The sequence below is a fragment of the Haemorhous mexicanus genome, chromosome 8 (genome assembly GCF_027477595.1).
Source record: "Haemorhous mexicanus isolate bHaeMex1 chromosome 8, bHaeMex1.pri, whole genome shotgun sequence".
NCBI lineage: Eukaryota > Metazoa > Chordata > Aves > Passeriformes > Fringillidae > Haemorhous > Haemorhous mexicanus.
In genome coordinates, this window is record NC_082348.1 from 4,168,275 (window position 1) to 4,183,671 (window position 15,397).

The following is a 15,397-nucleotide window of genomic DNA, read 5'->3' on the forward strand; positions in this document are numbered from 1 at the left end:
ATTATTTGAGGAAGTAGCTGCATTTAGTGATCATTTTCATAAATAAGAATAAAGCATTTATAAGTGGCACCTTAATTTAAAGTGTTACCTTCACATTACTGGGTAGTCACTCACCATTTGTCTCACTTTGCAATTACTCTCGAAATGCACCTCTTAATAAAGGACATGCTGTGTCCTATTTCTTCACATACACTACATCTGATTAAGAGTTTATCAAGGCATTTTTCCTTCAGCTGCTTTCAAACCTTTGAAGTTGCCAGCTCAGTCTAAATTTGTCTTCTGTAAACACCAAACTTTTTTGTATTGAAATAATAGTTGCCAGGAGACTGAGGATATTGGATTGCCTACCAGGTTGGCCATCGCCGGCTGCTTGGACTCTTTGTAGAATTCCATTTTCCGAGCAGTAAGAACAATCCAGGAGGTAGACCAGTTTTTCCTTACAAAGAATATTAAAAAATACAAGGGAAAAAAAAAAAAAAGAAATCTGTGAGGCATTCAAGCAGGAGGTAAAATATATTTCATTTTTAGACATGGCTTTTAATTATTAAAACATAATACATATTAATATATACATGTCAGAAACAAAAATGGTCTAAAGCCAACATTGTCAACAAACTTCCATCAACACCGATGGAGTTGCACCACCCTAATTATGCCCAAAATGTAACCTATCAAAGCTTGAAGGGCTTCTTTCTCCTCATTCACATTTTGAAGCCCATTTGTGCTCCTTATTTGCCATGGTGTCAAATGAAAACAGTGGGATTATTCACACATGCTCAAAGTTCACAAGAAGAGGACTCCGAAATAGCTGGTGCCCTTCTGGTACCTAATACTTAAAATAAAACTGAGAAGGAAAAATGTTGATCTGACTACACAGAGCTCAGTAACAGGTCTATTTTGAAAGGTCCCAAATGCTGTCTCCTTTCCCTAATTTAAAAGTTTACACGAGTGCAAGAAAGATAAGAACAATATCTGAGCAAGGTTTGAGTAACCATTAAATATCAGGAATTCACGGTACAGCCCTAGAGAACTGACAAACTGCTGAGGTGAGGGAGAAGTGAAAATACACATGGACATGTGAAAGAAAGACTCCTGATACAGAAAAACATAATATTCAACTCAGAGGAAAATGCTATTATATATGTTATCTATAACAGGTTTCAAACCACTACATAATCATAAATCTGATCTGATAAAAAGCTATTTTTAGATCAACAGCTCAAGTTTAACTTTTGGATTTAGGGGTCATAATATCTGATATTTACAGGAAAGCTCATAAACCCATTATTGATCTGCTTCACATGGTGAATATGAGTTGTCTGTTGGTATGCACCACTTCAGATCTTTAGTGTTTTCCCTATTTTTTCTTTCCATCTAAAAGAGGTCTGGTAAGTGCACAAGGGTGTGAGTGGTCAAGCATGCTATGTGCAGATTTAAACAAACTGCCCTGTGAGTTGGATAGGCTGGATGAATATGGATTACCAAGGAACTCAGTGGTAATATATCTTGGAATACATCCTAAACCCAGTACCAAATGACCAATTATATAAATACCAATTTACACCAAATGACCCCAGTTATGGATGGGATGGGGCATCCACAGCTTCTCTGAGCAACCTGTGCCAGGGCCTCAGCTCCCTCACAGGCAAGAATTTCTTCCTAATATCCCATCTGACCCTGCTCTGTGTTGGTTTGAAGCCATTCCCCTTTTTCCTGTGATTCCAGGCCCTTGTCCAAAGTCCCTCTCCTGCTCTCTTGGATCCCCCTTTAGGCTCTGTCACACTCCCATGTTATACCTTAATTTCTTGCCACCATCTGCTATTTTTGCTTTTAGAAGATATCCTTCCTTCGCCACTACCTGCAAGAAAGGAAGAAAGAAGGTCATAACCATATTATTTATTGAGCTGAATAAAACCACTTAATACATGCATAGGAGTCTGCATCCAGATTCCCTAGTGTGGGGGGGTCTTACCACTAATTCTCAGTTTAATCACCTCTTTTTTCTGATATGCTCCATTCTTTTGAATGGAATATTTGCAAACAATATTCAAACAGCACTTAAAGTCAACTACTACACAAAATTAACCACAGTAAAAACCCAAAAAAGTTTTATTTTACTTTATTTTAGTCTATTTGTTTTAGAATAAATTTATGTAAGTGTGAGCAAAGTTTCCAGCTATAAGTAAAAGAATTTTAAATGCATTGCAGGTAAATTATGTTAAAATATCATTTTATGTATTGTGTTTCATTACTAGCTGTGAGGAACACAGCACACTGAGGATTCCATATGGGAATGTGACACTTGATTTTTGGGTTCCAACACCATGCTTGAGTTTTGGTGTATTAGAAGCAAGACCTAGGCTTGCTCTTTTGGTTGTTTTTTTAATTTCAGTTTGTGCTCCTATACTTCTCTGAACACCTTCCTTAAGCCAGACCCCCTTGCAGTCCCTTGGCTCTCTGATCAGCTGAAATATCCCATTTTACAGCTGGGATAGGGGTTATTCTTGTCTATATAAATTTATACTAAAAAGCTAAAAACCAAACAAAGCAAGATGATTGTTTTTCAGCCAAACCCAACGACCTTCCATCTCATCAACTAAGGATGTCTCAACTGTATCAGTAATGGGAAAAAGAAACAAAATTGTGATTAAGAGTGAGTCTGGTTTTGCTTTCAAACACTACTGAGCCAGTGCCCGACTTGGATATTAGAAACTCCACATGGTCTTTGTAGTAAATTGCATCACAAGGCAATTTCATAACAATTTCAATAGAATTTTGCTGTCTGCAAAGCCATTAAATAGCAATAAAACATGCTTTAAGAGGCAATATAAGGATTTTTAAATCAAACATGTCTGTTATTTTGACTGTACAAAACAGCATTATTTTAACAGTGTAGTATGTTTCACAATTTCCTCAGATTCAGGCTGTGGTTGATATACAACATGTAATGACATAAATACTGTGTAGGTATCTGTTTGTACCTATGGAAAGGCCTGCAGGCCCTTGGACAGTGATTTAAGTGACATTCTCAAGCAGGTACAGGAGGATCAGTGTGTGCTTCATCTGTAATTTGTACTTATCTCATGTAAATTCCTGTCATGCATGTCGTTACCACAGGAAACCCAGAGAGAAAGTGTGCAGGGATTATTGTACAGAGTTATGTCACTATTTATCTAGTGATGGATGGGTGAACTAGCAGAGCTAAAATAAGGTTTAATCCCCATCTCCACCTACTTCTTTTTTTTTTTCTTCCCCTTACTTTACATTTTCAATATTTTTCTTCCCCTTCTAATGCTTCTTTTTTGTGGTATAAAACTTCTGGTCATTGGCCAGGGCCAGAGATGCCAAACATCATATGAGAAAAGTTATTCTTTGCAATATTTCTATCCATCTGGAAGCAGAAACTAGGAGGAGCATTGGCTAACCATTCAAGCTGTTGACTGCTTCTCTGAATCAGGCCCCAAATCTCACGTCTTCAAAGTTTACCAACCACTTTCCCAAACTGCTATCCTAACCAATCCAGGACTAAAGGAAAGTATTATTTTTCAACATCACATCTGAATCACCTTTGTTGTCAATCTTGGGAAGTTGAGAAGTGGATGTGCTTCCAAATGAAAATGTTGCTGCTCAGTCATATTTTCCTTATAATTGTCTTCAGCCAGGATATCAAATCCACTAACAAATATTGGGGGTATAAAATATCCTGACTTAAATTACATAGCTCAAGTCCACCATTTGCTATAAATTAAATGGCTCAAAACTGAACAGTAAAGAACTACAAGAGCTGCAGTTAACATGAACCCTCTCAGTGCTAAGAAAACTCCTTTCACACACATTGCTTTAATTGAATTAGTACAGGTGCTGTAGTTAAAATTAGCACGACCTCCTCTAATTGATAATTGCACAGTTTTCTCTGTAATTAATATAAAGGGCATGCATGGAATTATGAAAAAACTACCACAAAGTCAAACAAAAATATATCTAGGATGACCCCAATATTTTTATAACTTTTGTTTGGTGTGCTGCATTCCCCTTGTTTAACATCTGTTAATAGCCCCTTTTCTATGCTACTTTTTTTTCCAAGAAAACACTTCTAGGACAGCTCAGGATCAACTTGCAAATGGATGATATTGGATTGAAAAGAATTCCAAATATATCCTAATGATACATTCTGTTTCTGTCTCAATAAATATCATCATCTGTTGTTAAGCTGCTGCCCTTCCTACACCTTTTCAACATGATGAAGGTTGAAAAAATGAACCAAAATGCCCTGAAGAATTAGCATAGAAATAGGAAAATGGAATTATTTTGTGGAGTTTGTGTTGATTTGTTTTCACATTGTTTTTAGAAGAAGAGTACAGATGAGAGTACAGATTGTAAATATTTGAGTTTCTAAATAAGAAATAAAAAGACTCTCATTGTCATGGGCTAATATTGTTAGATACTATAAGGAAACAATTATCACATACAAGCTTTATAATTTTCTTGAGCAGAATTCAAACCTTCTGAACATACCTAATCCTGAAAAGTTTGTGTAAGTAAGAGTACTGCTGATACCAAACTTTCTCTACTTAATCTGTATTTGCATATTCATTTTATTTTAGCAGAAAACCATCTGTTTCTCATTCCCCCTAGATTCTTCTAATGTCAAGAATTTATTGTTGTTAATTTCATTATAATATTCCTTATACAAATGAACACTAATATTAAAAACACCTTAATAAGGGAAAGAGAGGACAAAGACTTCATTGCATTCCTTTATGACAGAGATTAGCACAGATGAAACCTCAGTCAAGTACAACAGAATTAACAGCAAAGTCAAGCCATATAAATGACTTTGCACCTTCCAAAATTATTCTTTTTATTGATTAATCAAAGTCCCTCACGTTACTCAACATCTTGAGGCACCCAAATCCTCAGGTATTTGTTCTTTAGTAAAGCAAGTACAACATTCACATTATCAATAAAGAACCAGAGTGATTTATCAGCTCCACAGAGCAATTCCTTACCGTGGGGTCCTGGGTACTGATGATGTCTGCAAACGTCAAGTTGTGTTGGGAAAGATTTCTTCTGTGACGGTTTATCTGAAAAAGAAGAAGAAATATTTGCTATCACACAGGATTTAAACACATGCAGGTGAAGGTGGACCAACACATTTAATTACAGGGCACACACAGCGTGCACTGGGTGGAGGTCTGGGGTTTCTTTCCGGGGTTTCTCTGAGCCCTGGGTATTTAAAATGTGCAGATGATATACTCTGGTATAAATGTGTTTCTTGGTGATGTCACATTGGCAAATTTAACTCAAAATTAATCAGCTGATAATAATAACCTAAATTATGGGGGTTTTTTTCTCATTATGAAACCTCAAAAATGGTTTAACTGCTTAGGTGCTCTTAAACTCATTTTAGAGAAATAGGAAAGCTGCTGATTGTAACTTCAAGGCCACAAAAAACAAGTTAATGAAGAAACCAGAAAACAATTGAGCACAGAAATCCAGCAAGTTTAAACTGCATTAAAGGCTGTTTCTAAAGTCTCCATGATTGAAAGGTTACAGCAATACTGGACTCTGACTCTACAATTGCTCCCAAATACTGAGTCCTTGATTTCCTCCAATTCTCCCTTTTATTTGAGGAAGACAATGTAATCAACCGTGACTTAGTTCTGAAAAATTATTGCTTTATACCAGAAACTATTAAAACAAAATAAAAGTTACTTCACAAATCAAGCATCTGGCAGAGCTCAATAGCATTTTACTTCCTTGAAAATCTGCAACAAAGAACAGATCGCTCAAAAGTGTGTGCAAGTATATGTGTGTGTATATATATATATATATATATATATATACATACATAAAATTTTTACTGTTTAAATTCAGTATCAATCAAAAAATATATAATTACGAGCTGAGGTCCTGTAAAATTTAGTGATTATTTCCTCTTTTAGCTCAAGTCACAAAGCAAACAACAAAATATAGCCTCAACTAGTTTCCACTGTATTCATCATAATGCATTCTCTTTTCCCCTATTAAAAGAGAGTTAACCAAAAGTCATAATGTATTCTGTTTATATTCAAGTGTCTGAATATAGAAAATGTTCTTAATTAATCCAGAGGGCCACGCTCAAAAAACAGTTAAACATATTATGATCCCATATTTTTTCTCTACACATTGCTTTCATGTTTATTTGTAAGCACTAAGGTTTTTAAGCCTTGAAATCTATATCCTAGATATTGCTCTACTCTCCTAGTCAGAGCTAATGAGCTTAATGAATTACCAGTTCTAAATTTAATACAAACATTTCAAAGAAAGAGATAAAACATCCTTCACAATTCAAAAGTTTCTCTGACCTATTTATGAAGAATATCACTTAACAATTTCATTAAGGGTGAGTAACAGCTGGTGACATGGCTGTGTCCTAAAGTGTTTTTCTCTCTTAATATTCTGCATCTTAAGCAATCGAGCTTTCATAAGAAATACTTTAGTTAGTGGCAGTCCCTCCTTTGGGGAGAAAAAAAATGTCAGACCACATTTTCTGTATTTTGCAATCTTGTTTTCAGGAGTGTCATGTTCCTGTTTTATTAGCATGTAGGGTAAACAAGAATGATTTGCTGATGCTATTGAGAGAACTTCTAAGATTACAGTCCTTCTATTTAGATTTTCGATGGAGCTTAATATTAATGCAGGCAGAGGCATGTATATAAATTCAAAATAAATTAATTCCATTTATCTTTTTCTTTATCTTTACTGTTAGACAACTCTGAAGGTTCTATAGTGCCTGAGACATATAGCTGAACTATTCAGGTCTAGATCACAGGAACTCTTTCTTTCCCAGATCCCCCACATCCTAATTATTCCTTAACATACACGAGAGCGCATTGCCCAGCGATGGCTTCTCAAATATATTCTTCACTCATCCAAATTAAATAGCAAGGCACACCACCACTCCACAGTGCCTGCTTTAACATTCAGCTGCTTTCTCCAGGAGCCCCACGTGGCTGTTGGGGGCCCTGTGTGCAACTTTGTGAAGTGTGGAGCACCGAGCTGAGCTCTCAGCCGCTCTCTGGCTCAGCGATCTGAGCATTTGCAAAAGAAATGCTCACGTTTGATACTTGTTAAAAAAAAATTTATCCAGAGCCCTAAATCCATCCACAACAGAATGAAGAAATGAGCAAAAATTCCTGTTTTTGTAAACCTAGAAAATTGTTGGGGTGGTGTAATTAAAGGACACTAGTCAAGATTTCCAGGAAATACAAAGAAACTGAGGAAAATAAAATTCCAGGTGTGGATAGTATTATGTCCTTTAAGAAACCTCTTTGTGTATGCAAAGAAGAAATGTTAGGGAAAACTGCATGAAGGCAAGGAAAAGAGTAAACCTCTTACACAATTATTTAATTGATACTTCTGCTAAAAAGGTGTTTCTTTTTGGAAGCCCACTAATGGGCAATCTCATGCAAAGAAAGTCCTGCAGCTCCAAAATCTGAACCTAGTTACAATTATACAACCAAAATCCACAATTATGTAAGCCAAGATCCAGCTCTTCTGGAAAAAGACACCATATATTTGGATCACAAGTGGAATTAATAGAAACTTCAATAAAGTTCTTACTGATTTCTACCAGCCTTTTGGTTTAGAAATAGAACTTCAAAGAAAATTAATCAAAACAAAAAAAAAAAAAAAGAAAAAAAGAAACAGTATCATCATAGGAAATATATTCTTTTAGACTGATTTGATAAAATTCCAGCTAGGCTGATAGAAATTTGGTCCTAAATATATTTTACAAATACCAGTGAATGGGTTAGTTGCATCACTTCCCTTAAGATAAATCCAGCTGAAAGTTAAAATGTTCTTAGCAGAACCTGGGTGACAGCAGTCAAGATGGCCATGTTTCAATATATACACAATTTTCAATGAAGTACCAAAATATTCAAAGGAAGGTGTAGGCTCTGTTATTTTCATTCAGCTTTTAATAGATAGACCATAAAGGAGAGAGGTTTTGATTAATTTTTTCCTCCATAGCTCCATTTGATTACCCTAATAAACTCAAGCAAAACCTAAATAATATCTGTCACAAGTCCTCTACCTCACCTCCCAGGGTACAATGAAAGGCAGGGATTTACAGGAGAAGTTCGTGAGATCCCTTTTTGGGAAAGGCAGCTTATCAGCAGTTTTCTGATTTGATGAACATTCTTCAGTCAGCAACAATGTCACCTGCAGCACTAAAAATCCACTCTGCGAGCGCTTGCAAGTCTGTGGGCAAGTCTGGTTTTGTTAAATTCAGCCTGAGCTGCCCCCCCTTCCCTTAGCTAAAGGGGATCCATCTCCTACCAGAGTTATTTCAGCATCTAAGCACTAATCCGTCATCATCCTTCCCACAAAGGCAAAGCCTCCACTCCGTGTGCCTGGTACCCCGGTGTGAAGGGACAACCATCTGACAGCTGCTGTTTGAACAGGGAGGTAAAACACAGGAACCTGAGGTTTCATTTAATTTCTCTCTGTGTTCCCGTTTGTTCTTTAAATTCTCCCTCTTTTTCTGGGGATTCATCATGGCTAAGTCAGCACTACTCTCTTCACACAGTGTGGCATTGATTTAAAAAGAATCTCGGAGGATCCATTTGTTTTTTATTTCCCATTACAGGAAAATTTCTAACCTAATTCATCTCGTCTACGAGAAGCAGCAGACTTCTTTTTGATTTCAACCAAACCTAACAAAACCAACCAGCATTACTCAAAATGCTGCTCCAGTGCAAAGTACAGACAATCAATTATTTCCTGAAATGTCATCCTGAATTCAGTTGTATCCCTAAGTAATTAAGATAATTGTATGACCTTTCTAGGTGGCTTTCAAGATTGTCAAGTAAGTTATTCACCACAGATTATTTATCCACAAACACCACCTACAAGTAGCCTGGGAAAACCATGGTTTTCTCAAGCGAGCAGCACCTGGTCCAACAGAGCTCTGCTTTGGATGGGAAACCCTAAACTGGCATCTACCTGCTGTTTTCTCCATCATTCACAGTACTGCTCTGCCAAGGAGATGGTTCTCATGGAGGGTTTGATAGATTTCTACCAAAACCTTTTCATGCTGTTCGTGGCTTGACCTTTCTTTTCAGGGCTCTAGCTGTTGTTTTGTTTCATCCTGCCGACACTGCAACCATGTATGTGGAGATTCCTTTATAAATAACCAAAAAAAGAGAGAAATCCCCTACTGTTGAGCCCTACTGCTGCCTGATGCTCTGCTCTGGACCCAATCCAGCAAAGCACTCTGCAGTGGCCTTAAGTGTTTTTCTGGATCAGAGCCAGAACACTCCATTCTTTACAGGATCGAACTTACTGGTGGCAGCTTGAAAGTTTTGCAATAAAAGTACAAACTACTCATATAAACTTTTGTGGAAAACATTCCCTCAACAGAGAAGGAGGGGTGACACCTGATTTAGTGATGCCTTTCATTTCATTCCCAGTCACTCCCAAACTGCAGTGACAGCTCATAATCGCTTAGATAAAGAAACTTTACAAAAATGTATTGCAGCATTTCTTAATGGTCACATCCCTTGAAAGACACCTATGCAATGGCAAAGGCAAGGAGAATCCTGTAACATTTCACTCACTGCCATGCTCAAAGTGACTTGTTCTCGAGATCCAATCTTGGGCAGTATGGCAAGTCCATCGTTATCTACAGAAATTATTTGGAAACAGCTGAGCTATTTTATGATTTCATGTCAGCTGTGAAAGGCACTGAGAAAATCCCACAGGCCTCCCCAATCAGAGATGCCCCTTTGTCATTTTCAAGGGCATTTCATGACATGAAAATTATGAGAGCCTTCAAAGTGACAGAGGGCAGGTTTAGATTATAGGTCAGGAAGAAATCCTTCTCTCACCCAAGGGTGGTGAGGCCCTGGCACAGGGTGTCCAGAGAAGCTGTGGCTGCCTCATCTCTGGAATATCCGAGGCCAGACTGGATGGGGCTTGGAGCAACCTGGGATAGTGGAAGGTGTCCCTGCCCATGGCAGGGGGTGGCACTGGATGGTGTCTAAGCCACACATTATTCTATGACTCTATTCAATTCTAATAATATCAGTTCAGCAAATGAGGAATTTTTCTCCATTATCAAGAAGTAGAGGATGTCAAGAGTCAGCACGAACTCTCCCTTTCCTCCCCCGCACTGCAGCTCCCAGTGCATTTGAGCTGTGCTGTCTCTCAGCAGAAGACCCCTTCCAGCTCTGGGGAAAGCTCCATGTCCCAGTGGACTCCCTGCCCACAGCCACTGGCACTCCTGCCTTGCTCTGGAGCCCTCCTAACACCATCCTCCTGAGGATCACATTAACCACATGGTTTATGTTTTCTTCTCCTCCTTCCTTGTCTCAAAGAGGTTTCTTCAGGAAACAAGGTAAGACTAAAGGCAGTATAATATGTTATTTGGTCTCCATGCCTTTTTCCAAGCCTTGCAGGAGAGAGAGACATAAAATACAGCTTCAGTCCTGCCCCCACCAGCCCAGATTTGCTCCTCACCCTCCATCCCCAGGCTCCTGAAAACTCATTACGGCGCAGGTGACCGAACGCTTTGCTCAGGAATAGGAACTTGCATGGATGGAGCTTTTGTGTGCTGGCTACAGACCAGATAATCTCTCCATGCATCATTTAATAAGAAAACCACTTCACAGTCCTCACAGGCCTACAATACATCTGACATAGTCCCAGCAGAATCTGCAGCCTGAAATTGGGAGGGGGAAGAGGAAAAGCAGCAAGCAGGACTGTGCTGCCTTCGCCCTGCGTGCCTCCCTTTGAGCACACTGCCCTCTACACTCAGCTCACTTCTCCAGAGCCTCTGAAAATAATGATAATGGTTTTGCTTGCCTTGACCTCTTGCTCCCTTATAAATCAGAATCCTATAGACCTTTCCCACAGTGCAGGGGTCCTCCTTTGTATCCGAGCCTGTGAAGGTGGGTATTTTTTATCAAGGCAATATAACCACGTGGGCGTGCTGCTCCCTGGCTTCAGGACAGGCTGTAGACAAGCACCACAGTGCCTCTGCTGGGGGAGTACCTCCATTTATCTTCATTCATGAAAGAAGAGTAAAATAATTACTCAGATCCTAGTTGAAATTTCAGCCCAGTGTTAAGGTGAGCTCATTCTCTGTGATCAGAGAATTATTAATCATGAGTTTGATTACAAAGCAGAGCCTGTTTGAAACTAGCTTGCCTTCTTTCCCCAAATTATTGGAGGGGTATTCTAAATTCGAGGTAACCAGTTTTGGCTAATATTTCAGCCCAAGAATTAGCCTTCCCTGGTACTTTTCTCCATTAATGGCTTGCTGTTTCCCAGGAGCAGATTTTTCCCTAGAGTGGAAGCCCTTTTGTTCCTCTCTAGTCACTCAAATGGCCTTTGAAATTTGTCCAATTGATCCTTGCTCTGAGGGAGTCCCAGCTGATGTAGTTGGCTTCATTTTTAGCATTTTCAGGAGTAGGAGAAGTGCCAAAAGCCTATGTAGAAGAAGAGACAGCTACAAAAGGTTCTTACCACCCATATGTGTTCAAGAAATCCTAGGGCTGCTCTGAATTTGGCTGTGGGTCACTGGGATTCGTGTACCTGGGGATCCAACCATCCAACAAAGGAACCAACAGCTGTTCTGCCTCTAATCCGCAGGATTTCCAACTGGAAATCAAACTGGAACCCAGTCTCTAAGCTTCAATGTGCTTTAATTGCATTAAATACCATCCTCATCGATTCCAGCAAAGAACATTAAAACTGGGGCTTCTGATAATATTTCTATTTGCCTTTTCTGTTACAGCCTGTAATATGCAACAAAATGCAGCGAGGTACACACTGTGACAGCATTCATCCAGCCATACATAAACAGGTATATTATGAAATCTAATGTATTGATAAGTTTCCTATTCTGATTTTTCTATTCATCACACAGTCATTACTTTTGGTTCACTGTGATATTTTAATATATTTATCTAAACTATTGCAGGTGATTTGGTAAAATTACAGATGAGAAGTGCAGAAATAGTAGAGGAAATATGGAGTAAAAACAGCAGGAATAAAAATGCAATAACTATATCAGAGCTTCACTGTTCTTTGCCTCTGACATCTACGTCTGCAAAACTGCTCTTTTGATGTTATGGCTCTAAAAGGTAAAAATCAAAGTTAATACAGACACAGAGTAATGATAGATTGTCTTTTCATGTCCCCTCTGGATCTTAGAAAAATAAAGACAATAAATGTGAGAACTCAGCTGTGAGAGCAAACTGTGTCAGCAACTATGACCTGAAATTGCACCCCAGAACTGTAGTCTCAGGGTAAAAGGAAATTAAAAAAAAAAAAAAATCATTAAAACTTATTAAATAAATGTGCAAAAACAGCTACAAGAATTGCCTTTACCAAATCACATCCAGCACATACACTACGATCAAAATGCTCTGAAAAGCTCTCTCCTGAAAGGACTGTCTTACAGAAAAGCGTAATTAACATTGATGTCACACTCCTGCAAGTCATCCATTGCTGTTTGCCATAAAAATACCCTTGTAGAAAATAATATTAATATTCCGAGACAAATGCTCAGTCCTCTCTAGTGGACCCCACATTAGCACACTGCTTTATCCTGCCTACCTAATTCCTTCTTTCAGATTTAAACAAGCCAAAAACTCACCTTATGCTACTGCAGAAGCAGTTTTTATTTTTGAAGGTTAATCCAACTCAGCAGGATTTAGGGATGGCACTTTTGCTTGGTCGTAGGCATGTTGGCTCAGGCCAGACAGCTGTTTGGACATTCTCCACTGGGAATCTTGCCCTCAACACCCACAGTTGATGCACATACATGGTCTACTGGCTGCCTACTTCCATGCCCATCTGTTCAGATGGCATGGTGCCCACTCACAAGTTCGCTGGATCCTTGCCCTTAGTGTGTAGATGCCAGGCAATGATGGGCTTAGATGGGCAGCCTGCAAAATACTGAAAGTGATCATTTTTTTCCTGTAGGAAGTCCTTCCTCTGCAATAGCACTGAAGCATGGGCACCACATGCTACCCTACACTTAATAACACCTGTGGACATATATGTGCCAGGAATAGAAAGGGAGGGGGTGGGAGAGAACGTGCTTGGGGGGAAATGCAAAGTGGAATGATACAAAAAATTTGCAAGGATTCCTGTGTAAGAATATACTCTCTGTTACCCATGGCAGTGGAGGGACACCCAGGGTAAGTGAGAACAAAGTGGCTCAAGCATCAGAGCAGCACAGACATGGCCACACTGGCCAGAGCACAGCTGGTTTATCCTGATTCCCACTTCTGACACCCAACTTTCCTTACAGCTACCTTGGGTACTGCACACCACTCACTATACACTCAAAGTGTATAAAAATCAAACCCAAATCACACCAAAACCAGTGTGATCTAAACCTAGACCTGTCTAAACTTCAACATTCCATATACACCACACAGCACAAAATATTCCATGGGAAGCCATGGCACCAGTAAAGGTAGATAGGAAATAAATAATTTTAACAAAAGGTCCATTTTAACATATGTCATTGCCCTTTAAAACATCAACTGAGAAAACTGTATTTGGTAACAAGAGATTATTGCAGATAAATAGTAGATTAGATAAGTTTTGGGGGTTTTTTCCTCCCTTAGTCCAAAAATCAACCTTATTGCAGCTCTATTAGGACAAAGCAGCAATTTAAATTATCATTTTCTTCCCTAGTTCAATTAACAGTAAATCAACACACAGCAATAATTTTATTGCTTGAAATAAGCTACTTCAAAAATGAATACTTTGTTAACTATTCCAAAAAGATACATTTTATTTACATTTTTATTGGAATCATTTGAACTTTGTGCCTATAAATCCCAAGGTATTTTCACAGGCCATCCATTCCTTAGTTGTTCTTTGTACATTGTGTAGGAGTCTTTAGAAAAGTCAGAGAGACTCTGCTCTTTGATTAGATGAACTAAACTTTTAGAAGGAGGGAGGGGGAAATCAAAGAGTGCTCAAGAAGAGAGTATTTCCAGTGTAGTCTTACAGGAATCCTCCTTCCTACTAACACTGGGGTGACAAAACCATCAGTCTTACAAACATGCATGGAAAAACTAAGAAACTGAATTGCAGATACCCATGAAACATATTGATATAAGTATTCCAACAAGTGCTTATTTCTCTTTTTTCTTCCCCTTCCACTCTCTGAGTGCGCCCCAACAACGCTCCAACAATTTCGGGCGCGTGTGAGCAGGCTGGATAAAGAGATAAATCTACAAGACTGGATCTGCAGCCTGGCTCAGGGCTCTCACGGAGTCAGCAGTGTGCTGTGCTTGGAGGCACATGTAAGCTGTGTCTAACTTAGTGTTTACTCTGGGGTGACTGGATTTGAGCGTGCTGTCCCTACCCCAGAGAACTGTTTGCCGTGCGGAGACATCAGTCTTGTCTTCGAGCATGCTCGGCCGAGTCACTCATGTGTGGCTGCTTGATTTGTTTGGGTCTGGACATATTGTCAAATCCTTGTGTCCAAGTTCCACGGGAGCAGTGCCGAAAAAGTCCTGGCTCCAGAATGAAATTAGATTTATACAGAACGCAAGCCAAAATAGTCGCTATGAACATCCGGTGACAAAAATCAAAGAATCGGAATAAAAAGTGGTTTGCTCTGACTCTCGAGCTTAGTTCAACTTCTTTAATCTGAAGGGAAAAGAAACCACTAAGACCACCTCCTTTCTAGTTTTTAGGCTCTTGATTCCAGGCAAAGCAGAGGTGAAACGTTGGCTTTTACAATGGAAAGCCCTTTGTTCTCCTCAGCGCAGAAATTCTCACAAAGAACCTTTTTGTGTGATTGAAAGGAGTATCTTCTAACACAGGTCACGGCTGACAACCCCATAGCTAAATCTTATTAAAAACTGTTCAGAGACCAAAATTAGAGACTGTAATACAGAACCACTTGGATACCTGTCAGATTGATAATATCTAGATGACCATCTAACTTGCCACCTGCTCTCCCTTCCCTTTGCACTAATAACCTGAATAAGCTTGTGAATACTTTTTCCCCAGTCCTGTTGGCTCATATTAGTCTTTCATAACATCAAGACCTGCAATCTCTTAAAAAAGTCAGTTTTGCTTATTAGCATTGTTCAGAGGAGCAAATTACAGATTGCAGCACAAGAAAGAATGAAGCAAAGTTTTCAAATAGATTTTCCCAGGTGCCATTATAAACATTAACACGAAAGAAAGAGTAATCAAGATAATAACTGATCTACTTCAAGTAGCTTTTTAAGCAAATGACTAATTTTGCAAAGGTCAATTAGCAGGATGACTCCTTCCTATTAGATTTGACACCACAATATTCAGCTAGGAAAAGAATGAAAATATTTAAAAGCCCAACTTTTCTCCCCTCTTCCTTGGAGATTTCTCAGTT

At 38.8% G+C, this 15,397-nt stretch overlaps 1 protein-coding gene across 2 annotated transcripts in view; it reads right to left on the minus strand.

The window, feature by feature from the left end:
* The window catches only part of ARHGAP15 (Rho GTPase activating protein 15), a 320,265-nt gene that overhangs the window by 268,367 nt on the left and 36,501 nt on the right, over positions 1 to 15,397 (minus strand). For both annotated transcript variants that reach the window (XM_059852532.1, XM_059852533.1), the window contains exons 3-5: positions 5,010 to 5,084; positions 1,797 to 1,858; positions 349 to 436 (exon numbers count right to left, since the gene is read on the minus strand). In XM_059852532.1, the coding sequence (XP_059708515.1) occupies positions 349 to 436; positions 1,797 to 1,858; positions 5,010 to 5,084 (225 nt within the window). The remainder of the gene's footprint in view (positions 1 to 348; positions 437 to 1,796; positions 1,859 to 5,009; positions 5,085 to 15,397) is intronic.